Below are 21,341 nucleotides of genomic sequence, written 5' to 3'. Positions count from 1 at the left end.
ATTGTTGATCTATGGAGTGGGGATTGATGCACACCTCTTAACTCTCTAATGTCTTGGTGGCACATGACTTTTAAAGCAGAAATCTCCGATTGGGTGCTACTGGAGACTTTCCTGACCCTGACAACTAAAACGGATCAGGCCAAACATACATGGGAATCAGGCTGCTGTGTTAATTATAAAACAAAATGTGCAAAAATGAGTCCTTTCACTAGGCCAGGTGAATTCCCCCTGCCCCAAATGCTTTTGCTAACTACATGCAAGCTCTTAAATGGCCACACTCAAAACTCTCCCACTTAAATACCTTTTTGCCTAATAGGATTGCCCGGGGCCACTATCACTCTCAGATCAAAGAAAAAAATCAAAGGATAAAACAATACCATGAAAGTGACTCTCTTGAATTGAGCATACAAACAAGACTTGAGCAGCATTAAAATGTGGTGTGGTGTGGTGGATAGTACAGCAACCGTAGCCCTTGTGGCTATATTATCCTGCAGTGAAACATGCTGGCCAACAATGCTAAGAGGAGCAGGAACTGTTTTGAGGAGGGTATCTTCTGAAATGATTGTGCAAGCCAGCAATGAAAACATCCTCTTAACTAGAGGTAGCATGAGTGGGCATAATTGTTTCTTTGTTTTGTTGTTTTGTTTTGTATGTGTGGTATGCTTCCAGCTTGCTCTAACATGTTGTGCCTCTCTGCACTGCCAGGGCCTGAATATTGCTGCAATTAATCCAAGGAAGAAGGGTGCCTTGACAGGTAGAACTGCTTGCCCATGAAGCTTAATGTATATTTATATACTGATGCTGGTATCTTGGGTTTCCGAAAGATAGGGACAAGGGGGGAGGTGGCACGAGAAGGAATGATATTAATAAGGTACTTCAGTCTTTTTTTTTAAAAAGATTATTCCTGTTTAGTTGTGACTCAGGGAAAAAGCCTGTAATGGAGTGGTAATAAAATATGAGTGCTGTAAAAGAAAAAAAAAAGAAACCGGCCATTCATTGCAAGATGGGGCACAAGCCTCTGCTTGCCCAACTTTGCATGCTTTTGGAAGCATTTTCCCACAGTTATCAGTGAATGAAATGGAATCCTTGTCTGCTTTCAATATGAAGCATATTTAGGCTGCAGGCCAAGACTGTACCTTTAAAAAAAAAAAAGAAACACTAAACTTTTTCTCTTGTTCAGAGACCAAATGCAAAGCAAAGTCAAGAGCAATTCATTTGTGTTCTGTTTAGAAAAAGTCAGCTTTGTGTATATAACAGTGGTTGTTTTATCTCGAAGAAGCTATTCGGTTCAGGTACTTTTTCATTCCTTCCCACTGGTCGCCTTAAGTGGATTGCTAGCAAATGCAGAGCAGTTAATAAACACAAGGCAAATGTAAGCCTTCGGAGTTAACAATGTTCTTTTTGGTTGCCCAAAAATCATTTGACTTCTCCCACGTTTCTCAAAATTATGGTGATCCAATAATTGCACCTGGTCTCTTTAATATTTGGCAGACTCTTAATCTTTTGGCACACAGAGTTACATGACAAATAAGCTTTCTTTATGTATGTGAGGACCAAGTGTGTATTATTTATTGTAAATGCAAAAACTTTTAAGCACTGAAATGATTCCAAAGTTTTTGATTGAAAAGTTTGTTGTGGTCAATCAGTGTAGAAAAATTTAAAATCCATCCAGAACTTTCAACATGGAGAATACCCAAAGAAATGTTTTGGAGAATGTGTAAGTTTGTTCACTCTTCCATGCTATTTGGATTGGTTTTCATTTAAATGTGTTAGCTATCTCTGAGGTTTAGATGTCATTTTTAATAAAGATGTTTTAAAAAGTTTCTATGGCTTGGAATAATACCTTCCAGCCAACTATGCCCCTTAATTTTACTGTAATGTCCTGGCATTTTACAGTTTGACAAGCAGTGTTCAGCATTCATAGGAAGTACTTATTGTATCCTTCGTTTCATAGTTTCATTGGTTGTAATGTTCGTCGTAGGCAGTGTAACCTTACTACACATCTTTCATGGTTTTACTGCCCAACTCCTCCAGTCCAACTTATCTAAGCATTTTGACACACACCATTCATTCTTTGTGGAGTTCTGAGAGAGCCAGTTTGGTATAATGGATAAACCAGGAATCTGTGAGTTCTAGTCCCGGTTAGTCATGAAAGCCAGCTAGGTGACTTTGGGCCGTCACTCTCTCTTAGCCCAACCCATCTCACAGAGTTGTTGAGGAGAAAGGAGCATTATTATGTATGCCTGCTGCTTTGAGGTACCTACAAAGTAGTAAAGGCAGGATAAATCTAAAAATTGGTTATAGAATGGACGAATGAAGATGATATCTACCACCCTCTACTTCATTTGGGTTGCAGGTCCCCTTATGCCTCGCTGCTGGGTCTATAACTTTGATAGGGAGGTTAAAGTTCAAAACCTGAGGAAGCACCAGATGATATCCCTCTGTTCTCTGAGTTTTTAAAGTCCTGTTTCAATTCAAGATTAAAGAGAAGGTGGCTTAGCTAGAACAGCTGGCATCCTTCCAGCCTAAATCTGTTTGTCTTGTACACAGCAATGATCCTTGGCATTTAGATCTCACAGGGCAACTTAATGAGTTTATAAGCACACAGTTGCCACTAGTTCAACCATTTTTAAACTCTTCCTCCAGGTAGGTTTTGAAGGAGGAGAGACTACCCTTCTATTCCTTTCCCCACCCTTTCTTTCATGGCTGCTTTATGCATTTCTCCCTCTCTTCCCCTTCCCCCTCCCTTTCCAAATTCATCTGCTCTTTCCTTTCTTTCGTTACCTGATCCTTGTGAGAGCAGTGATGGCTTTGCTTTAGACAAAGTGTTCAAAGAGGTGCTGAAAAGCTGAATCTTTTAGAGATTATGGCTCTGAACCTTGACAGTGCAATTCTAGCAACCATGCCTGGCTTTCTGAATGGGAAACATTGATATTTTGTAAAATGTTTAGCTTTTTAAAATTATTTATTTATTTATTTTAAAAAAACCCACCTCCCTCTCTCGGGGCTGTTTTCTTCTGTGCACACGTTTTATGTAACCCAACAACAAAACCTTGGAAGGGATGGCAACTTCCTGCCTAAGTAGCATGCAGGATGCATTCGTGATAACAAAGATGAGACTTTTCACCTTAAATTGCTTGAACCAGGAAGGGATAAGGCCGCTTAAGCAGCTGCAAGAGGATCACCTTTGTTTCAGCTATAATCTATTGACTATTTATGCTTACAGGCAAGTCACAATTTAAAGGAAGAAGTTCAAACCATTTTTTCAGAAGGTGCACTATAAAACTTAAAGACAATAGTGGAATAAGTGTGTCTTGCAAAAATGATTGATCCTTATTACTATCTTGCAGAGATCCTACACATTACTGGTCGAAGCCTGGGATTACAGCAATGACAGTGCTAGTAAGTATGCATTTCCCTTTTTGTTTCCCTTTCTGGAATTATTTAAGAGTAAGCATTTACCATGGCATTACAAAAGACGGGGGGGCCTTTCTCCATGCTTTGGCAAAAATGTTACGCATTTCTTAATCACAGTAGCGTGCACCTATGGAAAAGGGAAAACTGATGGACATACACTGGGAGTCTTCTGGATTACTCGAGAGTACAGCTCCCAGAATTCCTAGTGACCGGTAGCCTGGTGTGATCACAACGCATCTGATGGGACCCTCTTAAAGAGAACATTATAGAATATCTCCAATCTTGGACAGAACTTTGGGTGAGGTCAATATCAGGGGGATACCCATGTGGTTAAATTGACCAGATAAGGGCTGACAGTTCCTTAAGTTATTCTGAAATTTACGTTTTTGATAGTCATCCTGTTGCAACAACAGAATGATCCACCACCCCCTTCCCTTGGGGTTCCCAGGTTGAATGAGAAGAAAACTGCTACATTAGGGAAAGAGAATTTATCTTCCAGGAGAAGCACATTTGGACTGCTGGTCTATTGTTGCATGGTTCATAATGAATGTTAGTAAGAAAAATGAGATAGAAAATTCTCCAGGATATTTCCGATATTTCCAGGATATTTCTGGAAAATTTTTGAAGCAAGTATAGAAAGTACTTGTGGGAATCTACTGGAGTTGGTTGATCCAGTTTTCCCCCAGGTGGCACTGAAGATCTTTGCTAGGACAACTATGGGTGGTATCACTGGGTTATGTGACCATTTGCTAGGCAGCCTCCTCAAACCTGGAACCTTAATATAATAAAACGTTGGAGAAAAGGTGTAGGAAAGAGAGAAAATGAAATCGGAAGAAGGAAGCAGGGACAAAGAACAGGATAGATAAAATATCCAGGAAGTAAAATGAACAAACAGAACAACTAGCAAGTGGGTATTGTGGAACAGTAGCAGAACCCCTGAATCCAGAATCACCCCTGTCCCTGAAAAATAAGTCATGGCCTTCTTTCCTAAAAATAGAAATTCTTGATACAGTCAAGATCTTGCCAAGGAATAAGGAAAACTGGGTGTCTTCTACCAACCTTATCTTTAAATATACCGTACTTTATAACTTGGTCTATGATGTAAATGTTTTTCCACCTGTCCTGTTCCCGCCATGACAGAAACTTACAGACGTGTCACTTAAGAGTATCAGTCTTCCCTAGGAATGAAGCTACTAGCAGAGGTAGGGACCTAAGTGGCAGAAAGAGGAGCCAAGAGGTGATGAGATAGGCATGTCAGGTTTTTTTCTAGCAAAATAAATAGGAACCTGGACAAGCCTTTGATCTCAGGTGAGAGATCCAAAGAAGAATGGGGTTGAGGGAAAGAATGCATCTGAAACTCCCGTCAGTAAGGCATAAAAGGCTGTCTGCCATGAAGAATTAAATATAACTAACAATCAAGATCAAGCATTTTGTGAAAGACTACTCAGTTGTCCCTCTCTTCTCCTTCGGAGCAGACTTGGGACAAAGCCCAGGCATATCCTTCCACCAATGAAGCCAAAAGAATCACCCAGCACTCTTTAAGCTTGACATAAGCAATGGAGCATTGGTTCAATTATTTTGGCCCGTGGGATTATGAATCTTGATCACCAGCCATTTCTTATTTGAGTTCAAACCATAGAGAAATGAAGTTGGCAAAATCTCTAGAAGACCCCAACATATAACCACATCTGAATTCATGAGTGAGCACTGAAACCATAAGTGTCCCACTAGTTTTCTTTTAGAGAATTGCACCTACGCAATCCTCCCTAATTTTCCCAGGTGAACTCACAAGTGATGATTTTACAGCACTTTCCTCTGCGCACATTGCTTCCCATACAATGTTTATGTTGTGTACTTGGTACTTTATGAGTATATTTTCAATTGGTCCACAGCATGATGCTATGTCATGAAACTCAGATGAAGGCTAGAGGAAAAACGGCAGCATATAGGTCAGCTAAATAGATGACAGGTATGTTGCGGAGATAGAATGAGTAACATCTGCAGTCATTCTGGCTTTTCAGAGATGGGAAATCCAGTTCAAGGAAGAGATGAAGTTTTGGAGATACTTCATATTTGAAGCAACGTGATGTTCTTAAGCTTGCTCACATTGCATCTTGATTTGGAGATAGAAGCAAGTGACTTCCTAGATCTTTCTGATTTAGGCAGATGTCCACCACCACCACCACCCATTTTTAAATCACATGTATGCCTCCTCTCGCTGTTAACACACAGTTGGATTCTAGTTCTTTTTGGATCTCCCTTTTCAGCTTTTTCAGACTACTGCATATAGCCATTTCCATTGGTAAACATAGATTACATCAGAGTGATTCAGTCACGCTTCCATTTCACTAAACAACTTTCCTAATGGCTAGGAAATGTTTAGGGTATTTCTCTTCAATCTTGAAAGAAAAAAACTAAGTTCAGGAATTGTTATCCCCTTATAATTGTAGTTGATGGGTGATATAATGCCTTCTCTTAAGAACACCTGGTGGTGTCTGAGTGAAATGCTTCCCTTCATCTACAACTGTGTTTACTTGTTTGAAATTTACGTAACGCTGCATAGGAACTACCATATATGAATTGATAAACATAAAAGTGAAATAGAAACACCCTTTTAAAGGGAGGAGAACAGTTCAACGATGAGTTCACTGTGCAGGGCTGTGCTTCTCATTTCTATCTAGCCAACCTTAAATCTTCCTCTCCCAAAATTGTTGTGAAAGCTCTCTTCCAAGAGAAACTTGCTTGCTAACATTTACTCTTGGTATATCTTATCATGGTGAAGGTTTCATCATTGGTTGGATGTTCTCTTCTGTATTGCAAAGAAAGGAAGGAGAACACTTCCATTACAGAAGCAAGTGCATTTTGTGGACACTGAAACTAGAAAATACAAGATTGGCCATGGCATAAAGGCATAAACCAACATATGAAAGAGAAATGACTCTCATATAGGTGTTGCCATATTAACTCTACTGGAGAAACTCTGCATTTGAAAGAAGCTCTTGTTTGCTTGAAGAGCCTAATTCTTTTCATTCTGCATCTTGTACTATCTCTTTCAATAGATCTCATCTTTATTTCATGAAACAGAATGTCTGAAGCTTCACAATGAATCCTTTATTTGTTTGAACATTCTGGAAGCGAAGTTTTTCACCAACCCCCCAAAGTTATTTAAAATCCTTTTTCTGAAAAGCATGTTTGACCACATCCAGATGGAGCTTTGCACTTATTCATGAGCAAGTTTGCAATAGATCTGGTATTGCATAATTGATCACAATGGGGACCATGCAATGCAAACTTCCCCCTTTCAATATTACGTTGTTTATCTGCTATTGCCAAATTTTATTAGATCTCGTAGAACTTTATGATGAATAGATTAGCATGAAACACTGTAATGGCAATTGATTCATAATTTGCAGGTGTTTTAAAATAATGGGATAGATGAATTACTATAACTAAACCATTTTAAATTGCTTTTGGAGAAACAAAATTTAGACTGGATGATAATACATTGATCTTTCCTAACTGAAGTATTAAATAGTTTGTGGAAAATTTTAGAATGCTGTTCCCTAAAGCTAAAGTCCAGAAGCCCTTTTAGTGTCAGATTGAAGAGCAAACTTTCTCAATTATATTTCAGCTCTGAGCACTTTTATCTTGCATAGCCAGTAATTGGGATAGGTGACTGGAAGAAGTAGTCTAACGTATCTGGAAGATAACTGTCTAGTCTACCATCTTGTTTCTAATACCATCTAGTCAAAGCTTTCTGAGTGGCTCATGTTCAGCAGCCTTCCAAAACAAATACTGTCTTATTCAAGTCCAGGCGAGCCTTGAATTTGTATAAATTCCAGGCTCTCAAAAGAACTATAGGAATCTTTCTCTGTGTTACCTAGATGTGCTTTTCAGATATGGCATATGAAGAGCTTATTGTTCTTGAAGAATAAGATTAGAGGCAGGTATGGAGTAGTTATATAAGCAGGTATTCTATTGGTCCTTTCTCTGAAAACGGATGTATGAACACTTTATTCAGGTGTTCTTAGATGGAGCTGTCAAATGTACTAAAAGGATAGGTAGCTTGCTGGGAAATCAGCTACAATGACTATAATGAGATTTGCCCTACAAATAGTTTCAGCCATGATGCATAGGAATTCTGGGAGTTGCAATTCAATGTAGGTTTTAAAAGTCTGGGTCTGAAGATAGCAAAAGTCGTGCTGGTTCTTTCAAAGGACTTGAACCTGTAGGACTGGGCATTCCTCTTTTGGAACATATCATGAAAATCTCCTTTCAAAGGACACATCAGCAACATAATGAAAGTTATCAGGAATTCTTCCTAAATAAGGCTGAGATAATACAGATGAAAATTACAGGTGTCTGGAATCTTTTGTGAGATTGGAATCTCTTGTTAGAATGAGAAAGTCAACTAACAATGTAAAAGAATCCATTCTGAATGGTGTTAGCTATTGTCAGTATACGTTCTAATAATTCAAACAGACCTTAGGAAAGCATTTTTGAAGATAATGTATTGTCTGGTTCTCCCCACCCTAATCTTTATAGTCTTTAAATCCAAGTAGATTCGTATTTATGTATCTACAATTGTTGAGATCACTAAGGGATGTTGGTTTTGTTTTTTTAAACAAATGTATTCCATTTTCTGGATACTGGGTAAAGATGGCCTTGAGGATTGGTTTAACCATTGAATGTGACATGGTAAAGCTGATGGATAAATAAGGACCTTATGAGCCTCTTGAGTAGGCATAGCTTCCTTACTTCAATCTTAAGCTGTAGCCTACTTGTTTACCTTAACAAATTGGGGCGGGGGATCTACACGGCACAGCTTGTGCCCATTTTTGCCCTAGTAACAATTGATTGCCAAATGTGTCCTGGTTTAACAGTACGGAATACCCCCTTGGAAGTTTCTCGAGAGGGAAATTGGATTTCGATATCAGAAGCTAAAAGGATCTTAACAGTCAGACATCCCACTACAACAGACCAGATTGCAGTAGCTAGATTAATGATCCTAGTGTGTCTAAACTATCTGCCATTTAAGCAAGAAAACAGCATCGTATCTGTGGATTTTGACTTGCCCAAAACAGCATAAACACATTTTGTGATGAGCTTAGGAGAAAAAAAAGAATAATTCTGGACACCTTCACCTCCCTATACATACCTTCTCTTTCCTACATTCTTATCAGTGTCCAATTGCTTTTCTTCCCCCCCCCCCCCTTCTCATTTTGATTCAGAGTGTAAGATTCCAGCAATTCCAGTGGCAAAATCTACAGATCGCTTTCTCTCTAGGCAAGCAAGCAGGCTGGCTTTCTTTTTTCTTTTTTTCTTTTTCCACTGTCTGCCGCCATTGGATTGCTAGTCATTAACCTTCCATTTCTGTGGCTTAGTAATGGCAGGTTTCTTCAGCTCTGAACTAATTTTCTTTGGGTACTGCAAGCTGCCAAGGTGGGAGTGGAGAGAAGGAGTAAAAAGAGTATGTGGAAAATCCTACCACAGCTGGTTATGTGAGCGCTTGTTTTTTCCTGAGTGGTGGCTAATAACTGCCCAATGATGTTATGATATACCAAGGTGAAGGGGGGGTGGGAGCAGAGGCAGAGCATTTTACACATACAAGTTGCATTCCCCTTGTCTCTTCAGAGCTTTATGTGAACATAAAGCTAACTCTGCAGACATAGAGGTCATGCGGGTGCTAGCAGCATGCTCTTGCATCCATGGATAAGGGAACTGTTGCCTTATATGTGTGAATTTGGCCCTACAGGTATCTCCGTTATTAGGGAAATGAAGTGTGCAACAATGGGCCTTTATGGTGCAATTTACATTACAAACTGCCCTGGAACAAATATTTTGAAAGCTGTTAGCTGAATAAGTAACTAGGTCTGTGTTCCCAGCATAACTGTTCTCAAAAGAGAGGTATGATATCCTTGCAGGAAGCAGTTTTTAAACACAGCGTCAAACCTGGACTGTATAGCATAATATTATCAGTCTTTCCCACTATGCCTGTAAAGCCAGTTTATACGTAGGGAGCGAACATGTTCTATTCAAGATGGTAACTGAAGATAAATTGTAAATTGCCGTATTACTGTCCTAAAAGAATAATATAGTTTGCTGAATCTTTTTGCTGAAAATCCATAATTCGATATGTTATGTTAAAATCATAATCATATCTTTCAGTATAACTACTTTTCCCAAAATCATTTGAACAAATAGGTGAGCATTCAGCCAAAACTGGTCTTGAATGGGGCAAGTCCAAATTTTGTGCACCCAATCATTTTTAAATTCCAGCATTCCTTTTTTGAATTTGTTAAACTAATATTTTAAAGAGATTTAATAATATTCTTAACTTTTTATTTCAATGTCTATCTCCTCAATATTCTTTAACTGTCTATTTTTTTTAAAAAAAACTTGCAGATATAGAATTGTCTAACTTAGCACTTCTGAGCTGATAAGAATTTGGAGGCTTTGGATGAGTTTGGCTCACACGGTGAAATCAGGACAAGTTTTAACAGAATATACTGCTATTCCACATTTCAGTTGCAATTCCTCTTGTGATAAATCAAATGGTTTAAAAGCTTGATTGGTGTTTAGTTGTTCAGAAGTATTAATACCTCTATTAGCCCATAATTAAAGCAGCCTTTAATGCTGGAAATAGAACTGTGGCTAAAAATGGAGCAGAGCCTCTCCCACAATATCAAGTGGGATCACATAATCCTCCCTGAAGCTCTAATATGATAAGAAGAAGAAGAGAAAAAAAAAACCAAGGAGGCTGTCTTAGTAGTAGAGCCATCAACTTGAAATACCTGAATTGACTTTTGTCCTTTCTTATAACTTCATGGATTACATTTTTGCCATGGGCGTTCTGCAAGCGAGACTAACTTCAGAAATGATTTGCAAGCAGAAGTCCACGTTCAGTTTCTTCCAGCTGAAGTATTCTCAGCTGAACTGGAGGAACTTTTATGATCCTCCCTGGATAGCCATGAAAAGTTATAATTCACAATACTAAGCTAAATAGGACTATCATCATCTAACTTGTTTAAGGCCGTGGAATACATTCATATGCTCGTTGATGTTTTTCCACCAATATAGCTGAAGGGAGCCTTCGAAAGTGGCTTCTTTTTCAGTGTACAGTTAAAATATTCATCTCTTCAATTTAACCTGTTGCGTACATATTAAACCTGGGAGAGTTAGTAATTATCTTCACAAAGCGAGCAACCAGGAGTTCATAAGTTTCTTTTTCATTGTTGTTCCAAAATTCATCAAAACAGAATTTTTATATATATGTGTGTGTGTGTGTGTGTGTGTGTGTGTGTGTGTGTGTATGTATATATATGTGTGTGTGTGTGTGTGTGTATGTATATATATGTGTGTGTGTGTGTGTATATATATATATATATATATATATATATATATAAATAAATATATTTTCTTAAGTTTTCGCGGGTACTTACATGTATGGCATTCAGCTTTGTCTGGGTATTTTCCCACGTCATTGTAGTTGTGTATAGTTCATACAGAAGCCTGATGATGGCAGATGAGATTCTGCCGAAACATTGCTACAACTTTAAAAGCACAACTACAATGGCGTGGGAAAATACCCAAACAAAGCTGAATATCATACATACATACATACATACATACATACATAGTATCTTTAAAAACTGCTTGAGCACATTTACATCTTGACATCAGTGCCAACTTTTTCTCTTCCGTCTTATTTTCTCTTTCCTTCTTTCCACCCTCCTTCTTTTCCCACCCCCGAGTGTATTAGGCACCTTTCCGTGCCTAGAAAAAATGTTCATGCTATAGCCCAGAGCTGCTAGCAAGCAAGTCTTATGGCAGTGTCAGATAACTGAAGTCACAAGGCTAGACTACAAAGTGAAATACCACAGATCTATAAACAATGTTCCACGCTAATGTGAAATTTTCAGGTTTTTGGGTATACCCCAGAGCAGTTGAGGGCTTTCTTTTAGAACTAGGTTGAGTTTCATGGAAACCAACCCTTCCTTCAAAGAGATCATGGAGAAATCTTCTCAGATTATATCTCTACCTTCATTTTTCCAATTTAGCCCTTTACATATTCACGCAGACACTAGGAATTCATCAGGCTTACTCACAGTTAAGTGTGTATATAATGACAGCTTAAAGTAGCTTGAAAACTGGCATCTAAAAAGATGGATAAATATCATAACTGGCTTTAAAAAGTTACTTGGGAAAGTGAGCAACCATCTCTTATTGCTTTAAAGTACTTCTTGTTTAGACCTGTTTGTCTGGAAATTTTTGGCACGGGTTCTCCAAGTCCAAGTAGGTTGTTGCAACACTTCTACTGTATATGGCCTGAAGGCTTTATAAATGCTATGCAAAGGCTATCGGGTTGTTGGATGAGTGATCAGAATAAAGCACAAGACATTGTAAGTGGGAGGTGGGCTCCTCTTGTTTGGAAAAGCTGTTCCAGCCTTGTGCTGCCGTCCTAATTGTTGATCATCAGTCAGTGTTGGATTTTTTCTTCCGCTCCAGATTTAGAATTAAGTTTTTCCCCCCATAAAGCACGTGTTTTCGAGCTGCACTTTTTTGATTCATGAAGTTCACTTTATAATTGATTTAATGGATAGAATGTTGTACAACAGGGCAACAAGGCACTCTGTGTAGGAATAAATTTATGGGATTTTGCAAGGCGATCAAACCGGTCAGTCCTAGAGGAGATCAACCCTGACTGCTCTTTAGAAGGCCAGATCCCGAAGAGGAAACTCAAATACTTTGGCCACCTAGTGAGAAGGAAGGACTCGCTGGAGAAGAGCCTAATGCTGGGAACGATTGAGGGCAATAGAAGAAGGGGACGACAGAGGATGAGGTGGCTGGATAGAGTCACTGAAGCAGTTGGCGTGAGCTTAAATGGACTCCAGAAGATGGTAGAGGACAGGAAGGCCTGGAGGAATGTTGTCCATGGGGTCGGACATGACTTCGCAACTAACAACAACAAAAAATGTATATAGTGTATTTAGAAAGGCTAACCAGGAAAGCAACAGCAAAGGATGAAGTAGCTCCGAATTTCTATGAAAATGTATGTTTCCCCGTTGGTGACACTTCAATGCAGGCTGGTGCTTCAAGACTTGACAATATTGTTACATTATCTTCTACCCCTTTCACTTCTTGGGGCTACTTGGATTAATTAAACACTATAATTGAAGTCCTCCCAAGTGGCTGTTCCATTCTTACTGATTTTTCCTCTTTCAGGTGCAGATAGCATTATTGAAAAAGCATCACACTCCGGGATGATCAATCCAAGCCGTCAGTGGCAGGTCTTGAAGCAAAATTCTGGCGTAGCTCATTTTGAATACCAGATCCGGGTCACCTGTGATGAACACTACTATGGTTTTGGATGCAACAAACTTTGTCGACCAAGAGATGACTTCTTTGGACATTATACTTGTGATCAGAATGGCAATAAAACCTGCTTGGAAGGCTGGATGGGACCAGACTGTAACAAAGGTTTGTTAATACCCATGTCCTGTTTCTTGTATATCCTCCACTCCAAAATTCTAGAGGCCAAGAAGGTTAACTTTTTGGGCCAACTAAACATCTGCTCAGAAAAATGTGTTTTTTTTTTTTGCTGTAACTTGGGAAAAATTAGAATATAGTTTTATTTAAAAATGTTTTAGGCTGAGGCCTTTTTGAGTCCAAAACCTTTAGATAGCTAACAGCAGTGGTGTCAAACTCACGGCCCATGGGCTGGATGCATCACTTGGTGGCCATACCTACCTACCCACTCCCGGTTTATCAGAGGGTGGGGTGGTAAAGTCCCGATATGTGACAAACGTGAGTTTGACATCCCTGGCCTACAGGATCAGAACAAATTAACAGTAAGCAAAGTCATGAAGGAGCACTATGGAAATAATAAAGGGGACATTACACCCATTAATGTAAAGGACAGCTACATCAAATCATCCACAGGAGGGGCTATGGTTTGAGTGATACCAAATTATCTCAGGTGATTAAAACACAAGGACAACCAAAGGTCTGAAAGAATATCCCTAAATTAGAGGAATAGGCAATTAAATGACCAATGTAGTGTCCTCTAACAAATGGAGTCAGATAATGAATAGGCAGAAGGATACAGATGTGGTCAAGAGAGTTCTAGGAAACATCCAGGTTTTTTTTTTTATTGCTGTGAATAAAGGTAAATTCCATGCTGGGAAACATGGAGGAATGAACAGATATTTAAGTTACCAGAACTGTAATACCTTTATGGGGAGGTTAACCTTGAATTTTGTATGCAGTTTAGTTTAACTCAGGATATTTACAGCTGGAAAAGAGTACCCATATAATGAACAAAGGAAACTGCTCTAGTAGGAAAGGTAAAATATTTGGGGTTCTTTGGCTCAGAAAAGGGTAAGGAAAAGAGACACAAGTCTATAAAATTATGTAGGATATAGAGAACATAAATAAATGGTCTTCCTCTGTTATAATCCGAGAAATTAAGGTTAACTAAATTGAATGGTGAACAAATCAAAACAGGTAAAAGTACTACAGGATCCAATCTGGGTCGGAGGAGGGCTCCAACACAAGTCCAAAAACTCGGAAGACAAAACCTCCGGTTCCGGTAACCGACCCAGATTGGAACCCGGAACATTATCCTGGGACATATATATTCGCCTTCATTCTAAAAAAGAGGTACTGCTTCATACAAGATAGAGATAAACAGAACAAGTTGCTTCTGCAAGCTGTAATGATGATACCAGTTTAACTTGTTTTGAAAAGTGGATTAGATCAGTAAATGAAATGTACTTGCCCATAGTGCAGCTGGCAAAATGCAGCTATCACATGAACCAACTTCTTTCACCTACTGATAACAGCCATCTTTGAACAGTTACATTTCCTACCAGTGAAGGTTCTAAAAGGATTTAAGCGGCATAAAGGCTGTGTTACAGCAATCCAACTTGGACACCACTAGCGCATGAATAACTGACTTGTCCAGGGAGAGCTGCAGCTGGCAAAACAAAACAAAACTCCTTAAAACATTGCTGCCTAAGCTTTCTCAGCTAGTGATATATCCAGGAGACCTCCCAAGCTGTGTTTTTATTTAGCTTAATAATGCATGATTATTTTGGGAGTTGTGACTTCCATTCAGTACCTCATATGACTTGGTCTAACATGGCCTCTTGGAGTTAGGACTGTTTGCAGATCCTCACTTAATATAGGCCAATAGGCCAATTCCCCTGCCCACCTGGGCTGTAAGTGTGACTGAGTGAATGAGAGAGAGTGATTGTCGTTTTTTGGAATACTTGTTTTTAAAAATTATATACATATTGAGCTGCAAAACAAAACTTAAGCTTCTTTATAGCTAAGAATGCATCTGAGGCATAATAGGCCTCATAATTTTATTTTTAGAATTTAAAAATGATGGTTTTCCTCCCTTTCTGGAAGAAGGACAGTAGTAAATGGGGGATTCTGTTAAAGAGGGACTTCAATAGGCATCAAGAAGGATCATAATTAGGGATTATATCCTCTATGTCAGCCATTTTGTGAATGGATGAGCCCCATCCCAGTAGCCATCTTCCATGGGATGTCCTCAACATTCCAGACAGAGGTGACCCCACCCAAAGCCTGGGGTCGCATAAACAATACTTGTTCAGCATGAAGGCATCATGAATTGTAACCAAATGTGTCGTCTGTTTAAAACGCATCTATAAGGACCGTATCTCAATTGCAGAGTGTTTTAACTTTGTACAGCACAGCCCTAGGTATAAGCCGTCAGATTTCTAAAATAGAGGAGCAGGTAGCAGAGTGATAGGGAAAGATTGCTCCTGCTACTAACCAAAACAGAAGTTAATTTTGGGGTATCATTGTAAGAATGTTTTGCCCTTGAGACTTCCATCAGTTGGCCTCCTCTAGTTTTACTCTTTAAGAAATCCTTGTGAGAAGTTTTTTAGGTCTACACTTGTTAGAAATTGGGTAAAGTGCATTTGCAGTTGGACAGGGACTCCCTCTGTGCTGAGACCTCTGATCAAAATGGCCTTGGATACCTGCAGCTGCCATTTAGGCTTGGCAAATGCGCCCAGGTGCCTCCTTTGGAGACCACATTGTTGCACACATCCAAGAAGAGTGTGGGTTGTCTTTGAATGTCTAAGACAGTGGCATGCCCATGCCTGCTTGCTTTTTGGCCTTTCCCACTTTTGGCATGCACCCCTTTCCTGAAAGTTAGATACAATTTTGCTTGATTTGAAAACAATCCTATTTTGAGTCTGGTAGCTCTCCCATTCCTACCCACAAATAAGCATTTAAAGAAAAACAAAACCAGATTCCTTTGTTAATGCTAAGAAACCAAGTGAAAGACCCTTGGTTGCTTTTCTATTGTGTTAGCTGTGGTGCTATCAATGCACTGCGAATCATCAAACCTTTCACTGTCGGAGTGGGTGAAAGGTGCTTTTATGCAAATGATTTTGCAGCTATAATATGTGGGTGCATTAATGTATAGACTGCGTTGAAAGATAGAAAATGCTGCAGGCCAGTAAAGTCTTTAGAACTCTCAACGTTGGGCTCATGTAATTTTGTTAATGAAGCTTTCACCAAGCAGTTGGGACCCCTTCTTTGCAGGTGGCTGGCACGAAGCACCTCAGTTTTCTTTTGCAGAAGGTTTCATTAAAGGGGCCCACTGCTAACTGGGCTATTAAAATTTTTCCAGGGGATGGATTTAAGGTGCAAGAAATGTTCTCCTTCATTTCTCCTATTTCCTTTCTTTTGAATTTTCTCCATTTTTTTCTTTTCTTTTCAGCAATCTGTCGTCAGGGTTGCAATCCCAGACATGGTTCTTGTAAAATACCCGGCGAATGCAGGTAAAAGCAAAAACATCTTTTCTTCCTTAAACGATTCAGAATTGTTGTAAAAGTACAAAAAAAGAAACAAGAAAGAAAAAAGAAAAGCAGGAGTTAACATTAGGGCAGTCTTGATGTTTAATTTTGAAGCAAATATTCTCGACCCCAGGGCTCGGGAAAGAAAACAATGTTTTGGGGAGATGCCTTGGAAAAAGCCTGTTGCATGTAAACGTAGTTCTTTTGGGTCTGGAGGCAGGAAGTCAAACGGATTGTGAACCTTCAATACTGAATGGCAGCTAAACTCTTGGCCCAGCGTTAGCGTGTAATCCGTTTACTTACTTCTAGTAAGTGTAATTATATGACTGGTTTTAGCTTTCGCCATCTCCTATCCTCCCCCCCTCCTCCTTTCCCTCAACTTTTCCCACCAGTAGGCACAAGTTGAGCATTCTTGAGATGGGATTACTTGCCTCCTCCTTAGGTCCTCTGCTCTTGGGAGCCAGACTTCAGAGTGATGAGAGGTTAATAGCTTGGATGGAATCTTGTCCGTCCGTAGATCTTCTTGATGAGGCAGAGGGCCTGCTGTGGTTCTTTGATGTCTCCTTTCTTTTCTGGCAAGCAGACAAGGTTGGGATGAGAGGTGGGTAGGGAGGACAGCTCGCATGTAGCCAGACTCTGAAAGCCAAGAATTGTGATTGTGTTGCATCCTTGAATTGGGTTGGCATTAAGGTAAGGCTGGCAAGCATTGTTGGGGTAGGAACCTTGGCTTTTTAACGCCTCCTTTCTTTCTGGAGTAATTGCCGCCTGTATTTCAGGCTCAGGAAAAAGTAGCTCCTGAGATTGGCAGGCAGCGGCCCTCCAGAAGCTGGCTGTGTAATCCAGACACATTGTGGGGTTTTGGGGGGTTTCTTCCCTAGACTGACTCCGAGACTCGGTCACGGAAGCCAGAAGCATTTGGGGAGGTCAGGAAAATCTCTAGCCTCAGGGAACCGCTTGAGGTTTGGAGGTTTGCAAGTCTGAATCCGAAGGATAGGTTTATATTCCAAAAAGCGGTGGCAAGCACAGTGAAAGGAGGGTCAACCAGACCTCATCTTTCCCGTTCCACTGGCAAGCATTGTTGACCAATCATCACCAGGCCTGCCCAGTCACATCACACCAAGCCAACACTCTCCTTCCTCTTTTCTTTATCTCAAAGCCAATCAGCTCCCTGCTTTTCTCTCTCCCTGGAAACAGCTCCCACCCTGTTTACGTCCTCTCAGAAAGTCAAGTTTTGGGGGAAGAGGAGTGGACGACTGCCAATAACTTTATAAACACTTTCTTGCCTCTCTGTAGAAAACAGGACTATTACTTATAGCGGTGAGGGGGGAGAAAAACGCCATGTGTCTGGCAGCCTTGATCCGTATCTTCCTGGAGAAAATCCTGAAAAGGGAAAGGCATGTACAGATAGTCCTCGACTTAACAACAGTTCATTTAATGACCATTCAAAGTTAGGACCTTACTGAAAAAAAACGTGACTTATGACCATTTTCCACGCTTACGACCCATTTCAGCATCCTCATGGTTACATGATCAAAAATTTGGTTGCTTAGCAACTGATTCATATTTTATGATGGTTCCAGTGTCCTGGAGTCATGTGAACAACTTTGGCGACCCTCTGACAAGCAAACTCAATGGGGAAGTCAGATTTCCTGAGCAACCGTGTTACTAACTTCATAGCTGCGGTGATTCACTTAACAATGGGGGCAAGGAAAGTCGTACAATAGGGCAGAATTCACTTCACCAATGTTTTGCTTGGCAACAGAAAGTTTACGCTCGGTTGTGCTGGTGCGTCGAGGACTACCTGTCAGTGGGGCTGCCAACTGGTTACCCTGGGAGGGCTCCTGTGCAGTACACAACATCCATTCAGCAGCAGTAGGGGACTCTCCGCTCTCTCAGGGCCCTTGCTCCACATTAGAAGTGGCTTTCACCTTGTGGCTGCCTCAGTATTTGCAAAAGAGAGGAATCTGGCTGGAACAGATAACAAATAATCAGAGTTGGAAGGGACCTTGTAGGTCATCTACTCCAACCCCCCACCGCTCAAGCGGGAGACCCTACACCATTTCTGACAAATGGCAGTCCAATCTCTTCTTGAAAGTCTCAAGTGATGAAGCTCCCGCAACTTCCCAGGGCAAGCTGTTCCATTGGTTGATTGCTCTCACTGTCAGAGTTTCTCCTTATTTCCAGGTTGAATCTCTCCATGTTCAGTTTCCATCCATTATTCCTTGTCTGGCCTTCGGGTGCTTTGGAAAATAGCTTGACCCCTTCCTCCCTGTGGCAGCCCCTCAAATATTGGAAGACCGCTATTATGTCTCCCCTGGTCCTTCTCTTCACTAGACTAGCCAAGCCCAGTTAACGTGGTGACCAAAACTGGATGCAGTACTCTAGGTGTGGTCTTACGAAGGCTTTATAGAGTGGCATTAGTACTTCCCTTGATCTTGATTGTATCCCTCGGTTAATGCAACTTAGGATTGTGTTAGCTAACAGGACGACCCCAGCATCGTTGCTCCCCTGAGAGCCTTCTCATTTGCAGAAATGGAATATGATTATGTTGGGAAGAGAAACGTTAACTATGAATCAGAATCCGAATAGAGCTGGAAGGGGGGACCTTGGAGGTGTTCTAGTCCACCCCCCTGCTCAAGCAGGAGGTCCTATACCATTTCGGACAAGTGACCATCCAGTCTCTTCTTAAAAACCTCCAGTGATGAAGCAGCCACAACAACTGAAGGCAAAAATGGGCTCAAGTGCCCTTCCCCTTTCAGCCATCAGAGCTTTCCTTTGAAACCTCTTCCACCAAAGGGGGGTGGGGGCGGCCTATCCCAGGGCTGCCTGGAATGGAGGGAGCTGGAGGCAGATAGGCCCTACCCCATTGTGGAGACATGGCCGAAAAGCAGGTGTGCCTGATTTTTAAAAAAATCAAGGAGCGAACGGGCCTTTTTTTCCACAAAAATGGGATCCACATCAATCCAAGTGGCCCTAACAGAATGATCCCGAAGAGAAAAGCGGTGAGATTCTTGCTGCCTGACTGTCTCTCCGTGCAGACTTGCCCTCAGTCAGTCAGCCTGTCGTATTTCTTTGCCCTATTTTGGTTGGGCTGGATCCCAAGAGATGCACAAGCCAAAGCAGCAAAAGATTTGTGCTTCTGTCATCCAGCTGAATGTGCCTTAGAGGGTTTGCCTGCATTCCTTGCTAGCCAGAACAACAGGCTTTGTTTTCAGAGTTCAAGCCTTCCTGTGCCTCTCGCCTCCCACTTGCTGCCTAGACATGCATTATTGCCCTTATTTACTTAAGGTGCAACTTTCCCACACTTCTTTTTTTTTAAAATATATATATATATATGTATACTTCCAGCAGCAGAGCTGCCCTTCCTGATACTCCAGCCTCAATTATTTTCTTGGACTCGGGGAAAACCAAACTATACGGTGTGTTTTTTTTCCCACTGAGTTGGGATGAGTCATAGTCTGCTATGTTACAGATGCAGCCGTTTAAAAATAAAACCCCAGCCAAAGCTGCTTTTAAGGCCTAAAAACAAAAAAATGTATAGAAGTTTCTCTCATTCTTATTAGAAGTGATGTGAAGCCAAAGGAAAAAAAGGCAAAAAAAAAAAAAAAGACCTGACCAAGATGAAATGGGCCCATTTTGTAAGGCAGACTCTATTTTTGAAGCATAGGATGGTTGGATGTACGTTAATGTGGAAAGGCCTAATAAACTCCTCTGCTAAAATTAGCCTGGCTTTAGTTTGGCTTTTGTTTTTGGAACGGAACTATCAAGATGGGCCTTGCCTAGCATTAAAAATAAAGTTAGATTTTTAGAGGCTGGTTGTTGTTTTTGTTGTTGTTGTTATTATTATTCTGCTCTGTGTTGAAGCAGAGTGTGCTGCAAGAGGCTGTTGACACTTAACTTATAGCGGCCATCACGTTCTCCTTTCCAGCGCTGGCTGCCAGTGAGTGATGAGGGCCCGTAGTCCAAGATTTCAGGCAGCTTTTTGTGAGGGGCAGGAGAGAAGCTGTATAAAGCTTTTGTTCTGTGCAAGGATTGAAATCTGTCTTTTGTCCTTCTGGGCCTTCTTTATTCAAAGGGGAACTTCCATTTCCTCTGCTCTGCTGCTCCCAGAGAAGATCCCACAGTCAGGACTTGAAATACCTGTTGTTTTCAATCTATCAGTGGCATCAAGGCATCTCTCTTTCTCAAAGCTGCTGCTGCTGCTGTAAAAAAAAGACAAAAAAGAAAATAATTAGGGGGAGTGGCTTTCCATTTGAGGGTTTTTTTAAGGAGAATTGAAGCATGATATTAGTGCTAAGTGATTAGCTCCCTGTCATATCCCTGTCATTTTTTTCCCTCATCACAAGGCTATATGGCAGAATATTGCTTTGAAAATGAAATGAAAAGACTTGTTTTGGAAAGTTAGGTCCGGTGGAGTTGAGTAATTGCAGTTGATGGTTTCTCCCCGGATATTGGATACAAAATGCCTTTTTTGTTCACTCAAAATTTCACACTTGCAAATTTTTCATTTTCTACCACAGATAATATATTTTGTTTATTTCTTTATTTTTTTAAAAAAATGGCAGTGCCCTAATGCATAAGGGCGGGAAGCAGGGGAGACTGGGTATTTGGATAATAAAATATTTTCCCCAGATTTTGTTGTTAACATCAACTTGCGTTGTAGTATGTGTTCATTTGCTTTAAACTTACACACACCTTTGAGCCAAAGTTTTAAATAAAATCATCAGAGAACTGGGGTCCCTTTACTGGGCTATGTCTGGGGCAGCTATATCAACCCCACCCCTGTCCCCTTCCTTTCATGTTGTGAATGGAAATATCGATTATCAAATGGAAATATTGCTTTAGAACTTCTGTTCTTACCTGTCCTAAAGTGGCTTCCTTCTCCTCATGTCAGCCTGTGACTCCTAGTAACTGCATAGTGCATACCCCCAAACAGTGGTACATCTATGAGCAGAGTTGTGAGCAAAGGGAAACCTAGTTAGCTAGCTGCTTCATCCTGCTGGGCTGTTTGCCTTTCTGCTGAAATGCCCCTAACCCCTTGTATTCATGAGGGTCTTTGGATAATTGTCGCTCCTCCTGACTCAT

At 40.6% G+C, this 21,341-nt stretch overlaps 1 protein-coding gene across 2 annotated transcripts in view; it reads left to right on the top strand.

Moving 5' to 3' along the window:
• Nucleotides 1–21,341, top strand: part of JAG1 (jagged canonical Notch ligand 1) — a 59,785-nt gene that overhangs the window by 10,371 nt on the left and 28,073 nt on the right. For both annotated transcript variants that reach the window (XM_087919151.1, XM_087919155.1), the window contains exons 3-5: nt 3,351–3,402; nt 12,643–12,897; nt 16,181–16,241. In XM_087919151.1, the coding sequence (XP_087775277.1) occupies nt 3,351–3,402; nt 12,643–12,897; nt 16,181–16,241 (368 nt within the window). The remainder of the gene's footprint in view (nt 1–3,350; nt 3,403–12,642; nt 12,898–16,180; nt 16,242–21,341) is intronic.

The sequence above is a fragment of the Pseudonaja textilis genome, chromosome 1, assembly GCF_049901715.1.
Source record: "Pseudonaja textilis isolate UNSWEBS1 chromosome 1, rPseTex1.2, whole genome shotgun sequence".
Taxonomy (NCBI): domain Eukaryota; kingdom Metazoa; phylum Chordata; class Lepidosauria; order Squamata; family Elapidae; genus Pseudonaja; species Pseudonaja textilis.
This window is presented reverse-complemented; position numbering and strand designations above follow the sequence as displayed.